Raw genomic sequence first — 20329 nt, 5'->3', positions numbered from 1 at the left:
ATGAACATGGGAAACTCCACAACCCTCTGGACAATTATTTTGGACACAGTGCTATTAAATGACACAACAGCTTGATTCCCCAAACTTTGGTTTCCACCTGTACTTCATTCCATGCCACCAGTGGTGTTAATCTGAGTTAGTGTGATACTACTACATGCATGCTATGTACCAGGGAACCTCTCCCAACACCTTCTCCCCACTCTCCTGACCTCCACGGTAAAGAGGTAATTATTTTCCCTCCTCAAATTAGCAACACAGTTCTTGGGATAACTTCTGGTATCTATTACTGTATCTGAGAAGTACATGACAGGAAATAGGGAGCTTATTTGCATTAGAAAATTTGAGAGGAGTTTTGTTTAAAGGACAGTACACAAAGATGTGGGGAAAGCACTGGAGAATCACAAAGGATAGTGCAATACTCCATGGTTAGTGTAGGTAGGATTATCTAGGCCTGAGGGACAAAGGGAAAGAGGGGTTACTGTAAGCTGGAGATACAGAGCCTAAATGGAAAGGGCAACCTTCTAGGAAACTCTGGAGAAATGACTCACTCAGAATCTGGTGACACTACAGGGAACAAGCTGGGAAGGAAATTTCCTGACCACATTGTCCTTTATTGACTCTCAAAGGACAAGGGAGCCCTTTGATGTAGTTGATACAGGTTAGATTCCCTGGAATACAGAGCAGGGTGGAAGAGGATAGAAAGTGAATCCAGATGGGGAGATGGAGAGATATCTAGCAAATGGATGAGGGCCATGTTAATAGTAATCACTGGGAATTGTGCCTGAAGCGGGCAAGGGTACCCCTATTCAACTTTTTTCATATTGTAAGGAGGAGCATAAAAGGCCTATTGTTCCTAGAGGGTTAATTCTAGCAGGACCAGGATTTGCCTAAGCTATTCTACTAAAATAAGAAATGCACCTGTGAGTCACTGAACCATGGTAAAGGCATGAAATATATGAGTGTTGTTTTAGGACTATGGGTCTGAGGAGTTTGGGGTGCTTTGTACCAGCTTGTCAGCTTCGTTTATTAGTAACAGAAAGGTTGATCATTTGAACCTGGTCTTGGTGAACCTCCCCACCAAGAGCTGTGCTGTTATAGCCAGCAACATAGTAAGAATATGCCTATGTAACCATCACTGTACGAGAATCCTGGGCTTTCCGGTCCTAAGGTATTCTGTGCACACATCAGTGGTTCCTGCTCCAAAAGAAGCAGCATATGTTTCCGGAGCTCTTATAGAGAAGGAGGACAACTGAAGCTTGCGCTTGGCCACTCCAGATCCTGAGCTATGAGACAGCTCTTAGCTGTGAGGCATATTCTCAATGTTGTTGCTATATTGCATCCCTTTTACCCCCTGCACCAAACTATGAATTTGCAAGCATTGACATTTGGGGTTCCATGAGTCTTATTTAGCAAAGGAACTGTTTAGCTGTCATAGTTATCACAGCATCTGGAGAAGGAAATACACCATACTATGAGATGCCTTCCATTTGCCTTTGTTTATAGTCATGTTCTGCTCTATAAGCACTTTCAGGTTCTCCTCAGTAGATATATTAATCCTTGCCTTTATGGATTCTTACTCCCAAACTTTATACCTTACAAAGGCCTTCAACTCCCCCTGCCCCCACCAAATAGACATTGCAACTCTTTTCTTCTGCTTATCTTATGGTGGTTTACATTTAATACAACTGTAATCAGAATGAATTCATAAGTCAGTGGACATTAGCCTTTACTGTGAATCAGAATCACCCAGGAAGCTAGTTAAAAACAGAGTTCTAGCGCTCCACTCAGAGGATCCGTGGTGGGGGTCAGGAGTTCACATTTTCAACAAAATCCTCTGGTGATTTTAACATGTGTCAGATTTGTACACTTTAAAAATATGCATGCATTAATAAAATGAGATAAGGTTGAACCTGTGGTACAAACCACTCTACATGGTGTTTCATTTGGAACTACAAGTAAACCATGCTAGAGAAGTAGAGTCTACAGTTATTTATGTAGACCAGGAATGATCTGGGGCAAGAACGCCTAACTCAGTTATTATTATTACCAATTTATTAAGAACCTATTACTTTACAGGCATTGTGCTAGGTGTTAGTGGTACCAGGATAAAAAGGACAGATTGTGCTTTGAGAAGCAGAGTCCAAAGCAGTGTTTCTCAATTTTTAAAAAATTTAGCTCACAATCAGAAATTTATTTTTCATCACAACTCGGGGTGTACAGACATACATAGATACATAGCAGAAATACAAACTTCAGAAAACAATACTCACTCTACCCACCTGCAATACAATCTGATATTTACTGTTTGGCTCTAACCAATGCTATTCTACCCTACATCATTAAAAAGTTGTAGGCATTGACTCACTGAATTTGTTTCAGGTTCTGCTAATGTCAAGGATGTGGAATTGCAGTTTGACAAACACAGGACTATTTAATAATCTATGGGGTGTATCTTATGCAGCATATATACTTATCCTTCTAGGCACGTATTTCATGTGATGGTGGGGGTGGGAGGCTAAGGGGAGTCTCCTTATAAGCCAGTGCTTTGCAAACTTTAAAGTGCCCAGGAATCACCTGAAGATCTTGTTTAAATGAAGATTCTAATTCAGTAGGTCTGGATGGGGACCTGAGATTCTGCACTTCTATCTCTCAGATGATGCTGATGTCGCTGGCCCATGGACCACTGTTTGAGTAGCAATGATCTTAAGGGGGTGGAGGGATAAATTGGGAGTTTGGGATTAGCAGATACTAACTACTATATATAAAATAGATAAACTGCAAGGTCCCACTGTATAGTACAGGGAACTATATTTGATACCTATATTGTAGGTATACAGTAATAACCTATAATGAAAAAACATAAAAAGGAATATGTATATATGTATAAATAAATCACTACACTGTACACCAGAAATTAACACAACATTGTAAATCAACTATATGTCAATAAAAAATTTTTAAAAAGGTAGCTTAAAAAAACATAAGTGTAGGTAGATGTGCTAACCTTTTAATGCAGGACCTGGCAGGAGTCTCCTAGGACATAATTTCCTCTAAGGAAAGAGGAATCAAGCAGACAAGGCACTGACAGATGAGAAAAGCAGTTTGTGCCACTCAAATTTTATCCCAGATTTTCATATCTGAATCTGGTGGAAAGATGGCTGTATGCAAAAACATTTGGAAAGCAACAAACACAAAACGGATTGTTTTGCGAAAAAAATCTGAAATCCATTAGGGGCTGAAGTATCAATGAGGTGTTACTGAGTTGGGTAAGTATAACTCTAAAGTGAGGAAAAGGGCTTTATCCTCACTTCTATAGGTGTCATGGGGTGGGGCAGGTTTGGGGCACTGAGGACTTCAGGTAAATCAACTGGGCTTTGTCACTTTGAGGAAATCAGTCCACCAGCAGCAGTGAGGGCCTGGATAGGGTGCAGGACTCATAAGTAGGGGCACAGTGCCCAGCAGACAGGGAAATACCTAGGGGAGGGTGGTACCCACCTTTTGGCTTCCTGGACTTATTCCTGGGCACAGGTGAGATGTACCTCAACCCTCTTCCAAGTGTCTGATAGAGTCCTGGTCCTGCTAGTACAAGGAAAAAGGTAGAAGCCAGCCAAACACAGCTGACATACTCAGTAACTCATCTAATCCACTCGGCAACCCTATGAAACAATTATTATCCCCATTTCACAGATGACAAGACTGTCCTTTACGGCAATGGATCTGTTATAACTGCCAGGATGATTCCTCCAGATACGAGTTCCAGAAGTAATGTGAATTTTACATAACATTTTAAGTTCTGACAACAAGAATCATAAGTGTTGCCATTGCCTCCATAAACTCAGTAAACAATTCTTTGTATTGCTTTTTATATATTGTTTTCCTTTTTTATATTTTAGTATTTCTTTATAAGAAACGTAATCTGTGCTCTTTAGGGAAAAAAATAAACAGATGAGTAGAAAGAAAACAAAGAAAGTAAATCGCCCACAATCTCACAACTCAGAAAACCACTGTTAACCATTTAGTGAACAACATTTTCTATTTTTCCTGTGCACGGATGTACTATATAAATTTGTTGTTGTTTTTTTTACAAAAGTGGGCCAGTTCTGCAGGTAATATTATAAGCTGCTTTATTTTTCCAAGATTCATAACGTCTTTGCAAAGCATAAGGCTGAAAATCCCCTACTGATAGAGCACTCTAGTTGGGTCAAAGGTTGTTGTTGTTAACAAGAGTGACACCTAAATCAAAGTATCTGAAAAACGTGAAAGCACAGGGCCTGGCAAATGCCTGCCAAGGGCACTACACAAAAGGAATGTCTTCAAAGCCCCTTTGTGGGGCCCTGCAGCCACCCCTGAGTTCCCTTGGGCCCCGGGGGTAGAAAGGGTCCTGTAAACTTTTTTGCATCCACATAAACCCCCCCAATTTTTGTCTGGTTTTCTTCACCTCATCCTCCACCCTCGCCATCTCATCAAATTCTCTTATCATCTCCTCATTGCTCAAATGCATATCGTGTATGGCCTCCTTGTATTCCTTGAGACACTGAGCCAGCCCCTTGTTGGTTTTCCTTTTGGCCTTCCTGGGTACATCGTCCCCTGGTGGGCGCTTTCCTGCAGCCCTTGGTTCGCTGGCTGGCTTTCCTTCTTTTGCCTTTCCCTCGCTCTCTAGCTTTCCTTCTTTTGGTTTTCCCTCATTCTCTGGCTTTCCCTGGCTCACTGGCTTTCCTTCTCTTGGCTTTGCCTCACTCTCTGGCTTTTCCTTATCCTTTAGTACGTCCTTATCTTCTATCTTTCCCTTGTGATCAATCCTTCCTTTGTTTTCTAACTTTTCCTTGTCTTCCACAGTACAAGCTAGTCCTGGCTTTCCCGCATCCAGTGGTTGTTCTCTGTTTTCCATCTTTCCTGGGTTCTCATTTTCACTGCAGAGTTTTTCCATGTTGAGATGTCCCCTCCTTTTCATGTCCTGGGGGGGGGGGATGAGGGGAAGAGAAGACAAAAAGGAGACAAGGAAGACTGAAGGCTTGGGGGGTGGAATGCAGGTCGGAATAGCAGTTGCTTCTCGCTGCTTGTCAGGGCTCCCCTGACCTGGCCCGGCCCTCCTAGTGTGACTTCTGCCACCTTTTACCCCACCAGTCCTCCTGCACGTGAGCCAACCATCTCTCTGGCCGGCCCTGCTATTTTTCCTTACTTTTGTTCAGAGTGTGAGTACACTTCTGCCCAGGCCTGACCTTCATACTCCTTACCCCTCTGAGTCCCTGTCCAGTGCCCCCCTCTTTCACTGACCTGCGGGGATTCTGGACAGGTTCCTCCTTTTTTCGTAACCCAGCAGAGTACCTGGAACAACAGCCTCGCAGACCTGCAGACAGACAAGGGAAGAGGCTGGGGAGCTCAGTGGTTGCAATCTGGGCCCGCCTCATCAGACGTCCCCTCCCCCACCTCCCTTGACCCCGCACCTCAGTCGCCATATCTTTTCTCAGGCATCAGGCATCTGACCAGGATGCTTTCTAAACTGTTTTGGGTCTCTGTAGCCCCCTCACCTGCAGGCAACCCGCCCCAGTCCCACCCCTTTACACAGAAGTCATTATTTTCTCATAGGCACTGAGTGTGACAGGTGGGCTATTTTCAGAATTCGTCTGTTTCACTGTTGAACTACGGGGGCGCACCCCACCCCAGTTCAGGCTAGAAAATGGCTGTAGGGTGCAGGGGAGGGGCGTCCTAGGGGGCGGGACCGGTTGCTGGGTCCTCCCTCCCCACCTGCCCACGCCGCGCCCCGTGCCCCTCCTCACCCATCTCTGGACCCTTCCCTTCTCCCCGGGCCCCGCCCCGCTGCTTCTGGATCCTCCTCTCATCCTCCTCCCGCGCCGCCCGGGCCTCCAGCAGCGCCCACTTTCACACTGACCTGCGAGGCCCGGGCCAGGCCTGCGCCTCCTCGGGCTCGCCTAAGCCCGCTCGCCCCTCGCCCGCCACCCCGGGAGCTCGGGGAGCTGGTTCCACGCGGGCGATGCGAGCGGACGCGGCCGGGACCGGACCGCAGGGCTGGCGGGCGGGCGCGCGCGGGGGCTGCTGCCCACGTCTGCGCCCGGCTGGTCACGTGAGCGCCACGTCACCCGAGCTCTGCTCCCCCCGCGCCGCCCCCTCACCCGCGTCCCCAAGGGATCGAACAGCTGCAGACAGACCTTGGGGGTCAGGGGTTGGAGAGGAGGGAGTTACTGACAGAGCAGGAGGGAGGAGGCTTCCTGATGCAGGTGCTTTACCTGGCACATCTCAGGTCCTTACGCAGCATCCCCCTGAGATGTCCATTATCACCGGTTGTGACAGCTGATCACAGCGGGGTACCCGACTTCGCCAAGAGCGCTCAGCAACCGAGCCCCACAACCCGCTTTCAAGACCAGCTCTGCCTGACTGCAGAGCCCAGGTGGTGATACCCTCCGGGAATTGAGCTACCACCTTGAGTAGTGGTGTTCTGGGCCTCCTGTTTTAGTCCACATGTTCTCTCTCCTTGCGTGATCTCTGTTCATTTCCCTCTAAACACAGATGATTCCCAAATCTACGTATCCAGGTTATTCCCTCCCCTGAGCCTCAGGCCCTTTTTGCCAAGTGTCTATTGGACACCACTTCCTGATCCTCGAGGGACTTCAAAATCCATATACCCCAACTGATTTCACCAACTTCCTTTTCGCTTTCTTTGTTCACTTCTCTCCACACCGGAAACTTGCATGCCAACATTTGACCTGTTCTCATCTAGGGAGAATGTCTGACAGCTAAAAAATAAAAATGGAAGAAAAAGGAAGCATTAGAATATATTTAAAAAGGAACCACAGATGCACAGATTCATCCCGTAACCCATGTTTCTCCCTCTTCCTTCTCTCCCCTTCCCTTCTCTGTCTTTTCTCTTTTCTCTCACATTTGTGAAACCATTAGCTGACCCAAGATTAGAAAACTATTAATATTGTAGCTTCTACAGTGTAGTCACACACACATTCACCCACAGGGTATATGTGTGTATGAGTGTTCATATGTGTTAATACAGGACACTATTTTGATTTGTAAAATACTACATCTTGTTTACACAATTATTAATTATGTGTGACACAACCAATTCTATTTCTGATGCATATGTTTCTTAATTTAGTAAAAAATTCATCTTTCTATGGTATTTTGTTCCACCAAAATATGTATTCTCATGAGCACATTAACACTACATAACAAGTAATTTTATCCTCAATGTTGAGTTTGTCAACTGAATTCACAATGCCATATATAACAAGGCTGGATGTGCCCGTTTCATCATTATGAACACCCAAAAATGTATTATTATTATTATTATTCCATGAATTTGATGAAAGTACTATCAAATCCCTGTTGGCATTAACTGATTTTCTGTTTTAATCATCTGATAGTGCTGATTTTAAACTATCATCAATAATTGCGAAGTTCTTTTCCTAACGGAACCAACATATTAAGAGCTATCACCCCTATTTTTGAACATGCACACAAAAACTTGGAATTCAAACTTTGAATAATTGAATTAGAAGAAAAGTAATTTGTTCTAAATTAGAAGTTCTATTCATAGAATGAGAAGTCAACACAAATTCTGCATCTGTCTGCATTTAACTGACATATTTTTCTTAAAATAACTACTACCTTCTGAAGTAGATGCAAATGTTTCTTCAGCAGGTTTGTAGATTTGGGTTTTCATGAGGTCAATAATATCACCACAGTCCCCTTGGTGCATAGTAAACATCAGCAAATGTTTTGTGTGAGTTAAATGTGTATCAGATACTTTCTTAAGCAAACACAGTTTGTTACCTAATTTTTAATACAATATGCACTTTTGTTTCTTGTTGAAAGATTGAAGAATCGTTTCCAACAGTAAAATATAGATATATGTTTACACTGTATAATACATGACAAAACCACTGTACCAAGGGTGGGCATGCTCCACAGCAGGACAGTTCAGCTTTTACTTCCCTCACATATTTCACATACACTTGCATGCATTTTGGCTGTCCTTGGCATGGTCATGGCCCAACTAGCTAATCACATATAACTAGCAGAGGTAGCAGCACCAAATGTTTTTTTCACCACCACTGAAGACAAAAACAAACTGGCTCTTTAGCTGCTCCTGCATGAGTTTACTTCATGTTAACAATGGGTACCTTGCATGTTGTCCTTGAAAGGGATGTGTTAATTATGTTGAATTAGGAAAGAGATTTTACAAATGTGATTAAGTTAAGAATTTTGAGATGAGAAGAATATCCTGGATTATCCGGGTGGGCCTTAAATATGATCACAGGTGTGTTTATGAGAGGGAGACAGGGAAATTCTACTACAGAAGAAGGCAACATGACAACTGAAGCAAGGTGCTAAGCTTCTGGTTTCAAAGATGGAGGCAGAAGCCATGAACCAAGGAATGCAGCTCTAGAAGCTGGAAAATGCAGGAAAATGGATTCTCCTGTAGAACTTCCAGAGGGAGCACAGCCCTGTCAATAAACTTTTTCTCAGCCCAGTAAAACTGATTTTGGGCTTTTGACTTCCACAGCTGTAAGAGAATACATGTGTATTGTTTTAAGTCTTCATATTTGTGGTTATTTGTTACTGCAGTATTAGGAAGCTAATACAAGAAAACAAAGTCTACTAAAATCATTCTGGCTTAATTTTGTAACAGGCAAGAACAACTCTGACTCCATATTGAACCTATTTTAGTTCTTACCTTTGTGTTGTTAGTTGCCTTTGCTTAGTCATGCTAGCTCAGCACATAAGCGTGTTAATCATTGAAGGAATTTTGCTTGCAGCTTGGGGTGTAAGTGATATCCTCCTTTCAAAGAAACTCTACCTTCACAGAGGTGATAAGGAACAAGAACAAGAAAAATTAACATTTGTCTTATCTAGTTCTGCAGGAACATTGTGACCAGATCTGATTAACGTCAATGGGAGTCAACTGACCAAGAACAAAGAACTTTCCTAGCCTCCTTTGGACCATGGCCAGTGCCCAGCTACTTGTGGCTATTCCTCATCACCTGACCTCACCTCCTCCTGCTTGTCCCTTTCCTAGCATAAAACAAGCTTTAATTCTACCCCAAATTAAGATGAATTTTTAAAGAACATTAGTCCTCTGTCTTCTCACTTTGCTGGCTTTCTGAATAAAGTCACTTTTCCTTGCCCCAACACCTCGTCTCCTGACTTATTCACCTGTTGTGTGGCAAGTGGTATGAGCTATGAGCTTGGACTTGGTGACAATTTATTGCAAATATCAGTAACACTAATACGTTGTTTAAAAATGAAGATTTTTTTTTGACAGACCCTTCAGATAGTTAGATACATTCAGGAGAAAAATTTTATAAACTGAGCTTCTTGCATCTTCTCATACTTAGAAAAGCACTAAAATCATTAACTAAGATATCTGCTCCTTGCAAATAGCAGTAACCTTCTACCAAGATGTGTGTTTGACTGTATGTATCCCTTCTCTAAAATCACACATATACTGGTCTCCCCATTTACTTCTTTCTAAAAGATTGTCTCCCGGGTTGTAACTCAGGTTTAGTCAAATAAAATTTTCCGTTTCTTTCTTAGATTGCTTACTGATTAATTTTTTTGTTGACAGATATAATCCACTAACCTTATTCAGATTTTATATGCACTTTATATGCATTTTATATGCACTCATTTCTGTATGAGTGTGTGTATTTAGTTACATGACATTTTATTATATGTGCTTTCCCAGATGGTATTCCTTAAACTCTACATCTATCTGAGAGGTGTTATCCAAAAAAAGACCAGCACAGGAAAAACTAATTACCAAGACCCTATGGTATACCTGGTCCCCAATGTTCTATTGTAGCTTAAAATAACAAACATGTATTAAATCACCATTGTGGGGAGTCAGAAATCTGGATGTAGCTTAGCTGGGTGTCTCTGGCCCAGACTTTCACAGGGATGTAAATAAAATATATGCTGGACCCCAACGTACATAGCAGTACTATTTACAATAGCCAAGACATGAACATGGAAGCAACCTAAATGTCCATCCACAGATAATTGGATGAAGAAGATGTCTTACACACACACACACACACACACACACACACACACACAATGGAATACTACTCAGCCACAAGAAAGAATGAAACAATTCCATTTGCAGCAACATGGATGGACCTAGAGATAGTCATACTAAGTGAAGTAAGTCAGACAGAGAAAGACAAATATCATATGATATGACCTATATAGCATCTAAAAAATGACACAGGAGAACTTACAAAATAGAAACAGACTCAGAGACATACAGAAAGGAGAAGGGAGGGATAAATTAGGAGTTTGGGATTAGCATATACAAACTTCTTTATACAAAATAGATAAACAAGGTCCTACTATATAGCACAGGGAACTATATTCAATAGCTTGCAATAACCTATGATCAAAAATAATATGAAACATAATATGTATATATGTATAACTGAAAAAATAGAGTATAGGCTGGGGCTACAGTCTTCTTAAGGGTCAGTTGGGTGAGAACAAACTTCTAAGCTCACACTTCGGTCTGTTGGCAGACCTCACTGGTTGCTGGCCAGAGACATCAGATTCTTGACATGTGGGCAACACACAACATGGTGGCTAGCTTTCCTTAGGGTGAGCATAAGAGGGTACCTCAAATGAAGCCACAGCCTCTTTGTAACTAACCTCAGAAGTGACATCCCATTACGTCACAAGTATTCTATTCATTAGAAGCAACTATCCCCAGTCCACACTGAAGGATAAGTGATTACAAAAGGGCATGAATACAGAGTTGTGGATCATTGAGTGTCTTCTTGAAGGCTGCCTACCAAATCATTTGCCCATGTGTTATATATCACAGGAATTAGCCCCATATATGAAAATATTTACTCTAGCCTATTCAGACAAGCTTTGCTAATTTTTTTTACCATATACAACATTTTAAATTACAATACTATTTTAATTTAAAAATAAAACAATTCACTATAAAAATATAAGCAATATATTGGATAGTATCAATTTCTCAAGAAGATTGGAGCATTCAGAACACTATCAGCTACAGGACACAATGCAAAAAGCTTTACAGTAATTCCAGATTTAGCTACTGAGTAAGCATTTGCACATAAGTTTCCCTGATTTACTTAACCATATTCTAACTTATGGTGGTCTGATCTGAATTATGGATTTAATAACATGTAACTTGAATAAATGATGAAACTAAAAAAGACACAATTTGGAGTTCCATTTACATTAGTTTTAAAAACATTAATATCTTACCCTTCAGATCATCTTTTCCAGAAGAAATACCTATTCTTCTGATTGAGCCCCTGCCTGCCATCTTAAAATTCAGTCAATTCACATGGTCTCCATACCCAGGTTTCTTGATCCCAGGGGCAGGATTTCATTTTCTCTATCATCATCATCATCATCATCATCATCATCATCATCATCATCATCATCACCACCACCACCACCACTAGGACTGGTTTTTGAGAATTGAGCATCCATGAGGGGGTGTAAAATGACCAGTCCATAAGTCCTGGTGGCCCATAATCTACATATATTAGGTCACTGAGTATATACAATGTTTCTCAAGCCTCTCATTATCATCCACTTCTTAGACACTTTTTCCCCCAATCATTGCCCCATCCACAGAATGTGAAATGTTTAATACAGAGATGTAGTGTATATCAGTTTATGTACCTTCATCTTTCTGAGGGCAACAAAACGTAGTACTATCTAAGATCTCTTCATCCCTAAGAATCAATTTTCAGTTCCTTGGCAGTGATGTTGCTTCTGTTAAGAATCCATGGTATATTGGCATATTGTGATAAGGGCAAAATCTGAACCCTCATTTTTGCCCCTAACTTCACGTGTGATGCTGGAATACTTGCTTAGCTTCTGTTAGGCTGCCCTTGGTCATCTGTAAAGGCGACCCATGATGCATTTCTTACAGAACTGTTGTGAGGTGCAAATGAGAAATCCTGTACAGGGTGTATAGCATGTAGTAGGACTTCAACAAATGTTAATCAAGGCACATCTTTCTCCTGTCTCCCAGAGAAATAACGGCTTTGACCTAAACCATATAGCATAACTGCCATAAAGACCACCAAAATGTAGCATCAGGAAGCAAAATGTGTAGAATGAAGTTTGGGGACCATTTCTATTTTGTAGGATGACTTTTATGCAGTATTTGTGGTAAGGGAAGATCATCAAACCATCTTTTGGTGCTCCTACATCATTCAGTTACATAATTATAGACCACGTCTTAATTTTCTGCCACTGATAACTAATTGCTTAGCATGGCCTGTGATTTGATATGTTCACGCTCTGAGGGCTAGCTTATCTGCAAGAATCCTAGGATACCTCCCTGAGTCTCTGGGTACTGATACTACTTCCCTACAGTCTCTTTAAAGCAAACAAAATTCCTGATAGCAGAGACACACTTTGTTTCACCAAACTAGGCAGAGTTCCGCCAGTTGCCAGGTCCCAGTCTAGATCTTCTAATTAGGATGCTTTCTCACGTAGTAGCCTGAAGACCGAAGATGTTTTGCTTTCAAGCGAAAAGCCAGAGGGTGGAGGGGTGTGCAGTAGTATTTCCGGTGGGTGGATGGGGGGACTAGTCTGCGCATCGCGGTTGCCATAGAAACCTTACGTCACTATGGCGACCGTGAAGACTTTTCTACCGAGACAGACGTGGTCTGACGAGAAGAGCAGGTCCCGCCTTCAGGTGTTTGGGACTCAACTGAGGGTGTAGGTTCCCGCCGTGGGGGCTGAACAGCCCTGAGGTGTGGGGAGACAAAGGGATCCAAGTCGTGTCTTTCCTGCTTTGGAAATCGGTGCCCCGGCTGTCTGGTGAGGCAGAGAGATGGGCCCTAGGGGACCCTCCCGGCCCCAGTGAGTGTGGTGTCTTGCTCCAGGGTGTCCTGGAGCTACTTTCCTTTTAAAAACAGGTGCGAGGGAGAATAAGGCAAAGTCTTGGGTAGTGACAGAGAGGGAGAGATCATGTGTGTATGTGTGTGTGCATGTCTGTTCTATTCAGTTCCTAGCACTGGTTAGGAGCCAAATTGTTTCTTTTTCGCAGCTTTTCTTGGCCAGCTTGGTTACCACGGTGGCTCAGTGACTGCTGTGGGATTTCGTGCAGATCATCCATTTTTGACTCCTGGCTGAGTCATTTGTTACTATGGTAGATATCAAATGTTGCTTTTCTAATTCCCTCATTCCTTCCAGATTTATTAGTTGGATTTGACTTCAGGGTAGAGCTTTCCCCTCTTTCTTATTTATGTATTTATTCATGTATATTTATATCAGTATGACTCACAGATTCCTACTTTGCTCAAAGGGTTATCTTTGCTACATCTGTTACTATCATTATGTATTTTGATGCTCAAATTGTCACAGAATTGGCCAATGTTAGCCCCTTCAATTTGGCTTCTATGTCCATTGACACCTCCCTAGAATTTTTTTTTTTATCATGTACTTTGCTCTCAGAGCCTGACAATCTCCCCATCTGTAGAAAGGAAGTAAATATACCCACCTCAGAGAACTGCTTTGAGGACTTGAAAAGAAAAAGTCCAAAAATTATAACCTACAATGCCTACAATATATGGCAACTAGTAGATCCTCATCAAATTGTATTTCTCCATTCCAGCTTTACCTCCTTAATTCTGTCAGTGTGATGCCTCTGATATTAACATAATAACATGACTTCCAGGGAGAACACTTGGACACGTGATGCAAGCAGGGATAAGCCCACATGTCCATGATGTGACAGCTTCGGTGTCACTGCAGTGTGTGGAGGGGGCGGTGTGATGGAGGTGGGAAAGGGGCAAAGCATCACTGCACAGCTTCCAGTGAACTGAGTGGGGACGGGCAGAACATCCTCACCCCTTCCCCTCTGTCTCATGTGCTTTCCCATCCTCTCACTTTTCTCTTTATCCCACGTGCTGTCTGATTTCCCTGTCTCTCCCTTTTAGTGGAACATCTGAGAAGGGTATAGACTCTGAGCCCCAGAAACAGGAGCTGATAGAGAAGAACCAAGTGTGATGTTGAGTCTGCTAGACAGGTTCCTGGAGCAGACGTGAAGAGCTCGGGCCCCATCATTGGGACACTTCAGGTAAGTCACTACCCTTTCCTCACCACCCAGGAGTATTGTGGAGTTTAAGTACAGTGTCATGTTGGAAAGCAGTTGGTGCTCTTAGGTGGGAGGGAAGGACCAGTGCACTTTGAAGCAATTACATTAACAAACACATCCCAGATATCATAGAAGTCTGCATGGCAGGCATGAAACTAATGCTAAGCAAATGTCAGCTGTTTAGGTCAGGAATTTTCTGACTATGGTCCATGGACTGCCTTATCAAAATCATCAGGTGATGCTTGTTAAGACTACAGATACCTAGGCTGACCCTAGGTTTTGCTGAATCAAAACCAGGGAGGTGGGATGGAAGGTGTCTACTTTTGAGTAATTTCTTCAGTTCATTATAGTACTCATCCAAGTTTGAAAAATACTGCTATAGATTTGCAACAATATATTCTTAAAATTTGGAATCCTTTGATGTCTAATTTTGTTGTCATTTGTTTCTGACAGCTTTAAATATGTGTCTGCTCCTGCGTGTCAAATAGGTTAACAATTCCTTGATTTAAGTAATATATATTCAGTGACATATATGTGAGGAGGCATTGAATGAGACACTGGGGACACAGCACAGAGAACAAGAAAGGCAGGGTCCCTGGAACTTTCATTCTAGCTTGGGAAGACTGGCAGTAAGGAGATAAATCAATAAATGGGGCAATTTCATATGGGGATTTGCACTTTGATGAAAATAAATACATAAAAAGAAAAGAAAATGATGGGGACAGGGATTATTATAGATGAGGCTGTCAGTGAAGCTCTTTCTCAGGAAGCAACATTAGAGCTGAATCCTGAACGACAAGAGGACACCTGGACTGGGCAGGCCTTTGGGTCATTCACCCTGTGATGTGCGTGGCTCTGGTGGTTGCAGGAGTGGATGATGAGCTCGCCTGGGTGGGGCCTGGCAGATGAGGTGCAGGTGGCAGGAGATGAGGGTGGGCGGGGCAGACAGAAGCCACATGGTCCGGGCCGTGTCAGGAGTTTGGAGTTCATTCTGACGGCGGAGGATTAGTATGTGGGGATGACAGGCTCTGATTCACGTGCTCACAAGGTGACTCTGGCCGCTGTGTGGGGAGTGGACTGGACAGGGATGGGATAGCTGTGGGGATAACCCTTAGGAGAAGCTTGCAGAGTCCAGGGGAGGGACGAGAGTGGATTGGCCCTGAGCTGCAGCAGTGTGCAGAGGGCGGGGTGGCCTGGACAGCGGGTGTAGGAGGTAGGACAGGTGGGACCTGCAGTGGCTGTAGGGGGTGGGTGTGTGAGGATCAGACAGGATCTAGGATGACCCCTTGGCTTTATGTTTGGTCACGTGTAGAAATGGTGGTGTGTTTCTTGAAGTCAGTTGTTCCAAGTGCTTTTGAGAGGTTCTCAAGACTGTTAGGTCATTCAACAGTGGTTACAGTGAAAGTTAATGATTTAAAATATGTATCAGTTGATGAGAGTATTCAGTTTTTAGAGCATAAGCTTTATTAAAGAGATACGCAAACTGAAACTATCAAAATTATAAAAATATCTCAACTGATATTTCTTAAAAACATCTAACATTTATTGAGTTGTTACTGTATGTCTAGCAGTGTTCTAAGAGTTTTCATGTATTAATCAATTCTCAAAACAACAACCCATAAGGTATGTACGATTGTTTTTGCCATTTTACAGAAAAGGAAACTGAGGCACTGAGAGATTTTCACTCTTTCAAGATCACAGAGAGTGCAGTGTTCCAACATCTCCGCAGCTGAATTTTTAAAATAATGTGATTCTTGATCATTTATCATTGTAAAAACTAAAGCACAAGGCAATCTTTTTTAAAAACTTTTTTCTTTTAGGATTAGTACTATATAATCGTGGTTTTGCAGATGAGAAATTGAGTGACTGTAAGGTGAAGTAATAGTACTCAAATTCGCACAGTTTGTACATGGCAGGACTCTGTCTCCAGAGCCCTCACTTTGAACCAGTATACTTAGAAGAAGAGAAAGACATTTTTTTTTAACTTTCTCAGCCCATGGTAGTTGAGGTTAGGCTGAGGTCATATCCCTTCATGTAGAAATTATGCTTCAGGGGTCATTCTGTCATGTACTAGAGTTTTAAGAAAAGCAGAAAGAGATTAATTATAAAAACAATGCATTATGTGGATATTTCACAGTATCTTTATCTGTTATGGAGATTGGGGTATTTTCCAGTTTTTTTTGACTCATTGTTGAATAATAGAGTTATGAACTGTCTTGAGTGGACTTTTTTTTTCATTTCTTGGGCATATACCTAAGAGTGGCATTTCTGAGTTATAGGGTATGGGTATGTTCAGTTTAGTAGGTACTTCCAGTGAGTTTTTTCAAAGTTGTTCCAGTCTATTCCCCCACAGCAGTGTATGAGTCCCATTAGCTCCACATCCTTGCCAACACTTGGTATTTCCCTCCTTTTTCATTTTTATTCTCCTACTGCATGTGTGGCAGTTATCACATGTGATTTTAATTTTAATTTCCCTGAAGTGTCTTTTTTAATCTAAAGAATGTGTACCCTCTTTTTTTTTAACCTTCCCATTTATTTGCTTAAGAAACTATAACTTTGGTCCTGTGGAGTTTGCTTTCTGGATTTTGCTGATTGTATCCGTATTATGTTCCACCTGGCCCCCTCCTATTTCCTTTAAATTGTAAATAGATTTAGAGACTTGATCAGATTCAGGTTCTTTGGCAAGAGCACCTCACATGTGGTGGTGTACTTCCTGTAGTGTTTCACCTGGAGGCTCATCTTATCTGATTGTCTCTCCTTCTGTGTTGTTGAGATTGATCACTGGGTCTCAGGTATTGTCAGCCTGATCTATCTGTTTTCAATATTTCCATCTGCTTTTTACCTCATCTTTTTTGCAGCCTCTGAAAATCATTGCCTAGATCTGCATTTCATTAAAGGTTGCAGAAGGGAGATGTTTTAATTCTATACTTTCTTCTGAATTTAGTAGCCGGAATTCTTCTATGAAGAAACATTCCCTCATGAACTATGAGGTTACACTGAGGTATGGTACACACAGGAAGAGTAGAAGGAATATATGTATAATTCTTTAGCATTATTTCCACTTTTCAGAATAATGCATTCTTTCCCTGGGATCCACCAAAGGTGAGCAGTGAGTTTGTTTAAAGTGCCATAATGATCTCAAAGATGCTTATATGTTTGATGTGGTTTAACCTACCATAGTCATTAATCTTTTTGATATTCAGATTGTTCTCTTTGTCCAAAGGGAACCCCTTCAGGTTGGCTGGAGTCTTTTTGATGTGCTTTCTGATATGAGAGTTTGGTCGACTCACCTGGTACAATTCCTACTCAGACTTAAAATGAAGCCTGATTCCATGTAGTGGGAAGTGTTTTCAGAGGATTCAGTCTGAGGACTAGAGTTGAGCATTGCTACGGGACTGGTCATTGCTTCTTAACCTTTTCAGCACGTGGAGTCTGTAAATATGTATTATATTTTTGAGACAATGCACGTCATTGCATTGCATCATGGGCTGCTCCTCCATCTGCTTATAGGTAATTGTTTTTGTCCATTTTTGTTTTAACTTCCCATATTTTAAATATAAAAACAAATGTAATACATATATTAGTTTCCTTCCCCATTCATATGTAAAAGGTGGCACAGCCTTCACCAACACTGTCCAATAGAAATGTCTGCAGAGGTGAAAATGCTCTGTATCAACAAGTAGCTGTTGAGCACCCAAAATGTGGCCAGTATAAGTGAATAACTGAATTCTTAATTTCATTTAATTTTTAAAAATTAAATTTATATAGTTGCTTGCAGCTAGTGGCTACCATATTAGACAGGAGCAGCTCTGCATGTTTTTTTCTGCACCTTGCTTTTTTCACTTAATAATACATCCTGGTGATAACTCCACAACAATCTAGAGCGGGAGTCCTCATTGCTTTTTACGGCTGCATAGTACTCTCTGATGTCGCTGTACTTCAGATTACTCAACCAGCCCCCTACTGGTAGACATTTGACTTGTCGCTAATCTTCTGTTGTTACATATTGTTCTGCGAGGAATGGCCTTATGCTTATTATGCCTTTTTGTATTTTTGCATTGTTTTCTGGGGGATAAATTCTTAAAAGAGAAATTACTGGTTCTAATAGTAAATACTTATATAATTGTACTAGATAGTATCAAATCCCCCCTATAAGGCTAGTACCACCTTATATTACCACCAGCAATATATAAAAATGTCTGTGTCCTCACAGACTATCTAATTGGTGAGAAGAGGTATCTCATTATAGTTCTTTTTCTTTGCATTGCTTATCATGAGTTAGGTTGAGCATTTTTCTTGTGTTTAAAGACTGTTTTTTTACTCTGGCATTTACATCTTTTTGGTGAAATACCTGCTTGTATCTATTGTCCTCCTTTTTCCTCTCATGTTATTGGTTTTTACATTCACTTTTTCATAAGGTTTCTACACATGAGGGATATAACTCTTTGTGATCTAAATTATAAATATTTTCCCCAGTTTTTAGTTTTTCATTTTACTTTGCAGATGGATTTTTTTAGCCATTCAATTTTTTATGAAAAAATTCATATGTATTATTATTTTCCCTATTACTTCTGGATTTTGTCGTAGCTAAACACATTTTCACCACTACCAGGTTATAGAGAAATTTACCTAGGGGTGTACTTTAATAGGCAGGAGATAGAGGAGAGAATTATGGATCATACTGGGATGTTGGGCATAAGGGGAGTGCTGAGGAGAGCTGTCCATTCATGTGAGGAATCTACAAAAACTATTCCACTAAATCAGGAGAATTAGATGTTCAGATCAGGGTCCTGGTCCTGTGCTTGTATTTGAGAACATGATCTCTACTCTTTTCTGTCTCCTGTGGAACTGGGTTCAGGCCTGCTTACTTGTGGAGAAGATCCTACATGAAGCAGAAACTCCACGTCACCTCAGATGAACCACTCAGATGACTAAATGGTAGGGATCACCCTCCTAAGGATCCACCTCTGTGTCTGTCTAGACACAGAGCCAGTTCTGAAATCTTCCACGAGACCTAGCCAAGAAGTAAAGAGACAGTAAAACCTTAGTTCATGCTTATGAGAAGAACCCAGACTGAAATCACACAAGGGTTAGTGCATCCTTCACTCTCTATCTGAGAGTGAGATCCTGTCAGAAGGTAGTGGCTGGTTAGCAGTATGCAAAAGGACAGACATTTGGATTATAAGGTGTCTAAGTTTCCCAAGGTGACAAACCTTCCCTACTCAACTGCATCATTTCCTGTTTATACACTGGGTTTCCAGGACTTGGCGTGAAGCTTGGACTATACTTGCTTGGAATAGGTTCTGTTTCGGGTGGGCACTAACATACATCTTGCTCCCTGTGCACATTTCCAGTTATTCGGGTATAGAGATCAAGAGAGGAAAGGTGTGGGATGCAGATGTGGAATTGGATTCGCAGTGCCTGGAACACAGTAGACAGTACACAGTATTAAATAAAAGAGATGTGGATGCAGATTAGAGGCAGGAAACAAAATTAAGTATACATCCTCTCAGTCTTATATACATATGAATTTTTCAAAGAGAGTTGGGATTACACTATACTTATTATTTAGTTATCTACTTTAAAGAAATTGTTTGTTTCTATTTTTAAAAAAATAATGCCTTTTCTTTGGGGAAAAAAAAAATCCATAGAAAATGGAGAACGATGCCACCTGGTGGTTTATGGTAGAATTGCAGGTGTGAAGGACCTCTGAGGCTGGCAAAGGGTGAGGTAATGGAAGGGGGACGAGGGAAGTGCATGAATTCCGTGGTATAGGCCAAAGCTTTCTGTAATTTTCCACACACTGGCGGTGATCCTTAAATATTTGTGCCTATCCTGGGATTTTCAAGCCCTAAGGCCCAGTCCTATGTGAACTAAATGGAAAGCTGCATGAGTTGTATATGAATAATTCATATAAAGAGGTTTGAGGCAGACAAACATACAGAGAAGCAGTGTCAAATAAATTGTCCTGATGTGTTTCTTTTACTCATAAAACAGTACACTGTGAACATGTTTCCAAAGCAATGAATGTATAAACATCATATTTATAACCAGATCATAATTATTTTATGTTTTTAACATTTTGTACAATAAATGTTCCACATTTAAAACACTATAGAAATGCAGATTTATACAATTAAAGTATCCTCTCTCTCCCATCAACTCATACACATTGAATTATTATCAAAGAAATCTCTTTAATGTTATTTT

The 20329-nt window shown here is 41.4% G+C and overlaps 1 protein-coding gene across 1 annotated transcript; it reads right to left on the bottom strand.

Moving 5' to 3' along the window:
- Positions 1-2096: 2096 nt before the first annotated feature.
- LOC105080872 (transcription elongation factor A protein-like 2) lies at positions 2097-6048 on the bottom strand. The gene is made up of 3 exons (XM_074358902.1): positions 5891-6048; positions 5275-5347; positions 2097-4954 (listed from the first exon to the last, which is right to left on the bottom strand). Exon 3 carries the CDS (start codon positions 4949-4951, stop codon positions 4295-4297), a length of 657 nt encoding a protein of 218 aa, XP_074215003.1. The 5' UTR covers positions 4952-4954; positions 5275-5347; positions 5891-6048; the 3' UTR covers positions 2097-4294.
- Between the last annotated feature and the right edge of the window lie 14281 nt (positions 6049-20329).

This window comes from Camelus bactrianus, chromosome X (genome assembly GCF_048773025.1).
Source record: "Camelus bactrianus isolate YW-2024 breed Bactrian camel chromosome X, ASM4877302v1, whole genome shotgun sequence".
NCBI classification, from domain to species: domain Eukaryota; kingdom Metazoa; phylum Chordata; class Mammalia; order Artiodactyla; family Camelidae; genus Camelus; species Camelus bactrianus.
Note: the sequence above shows the minus strand (reverse complement) of the source record. Positions and strands in the feature narration are given on the sequence as shown.

What these genes read in the sequence shown, in the direction of transcription:
- LOC105080872 (XM_074358902.1), bottom strand. Translation starts at nt 4,951, where the DNA reads ATGAAAAGGAGGGGACATCTCAACATGGAAAAACTCTGCAGTGAAAAT.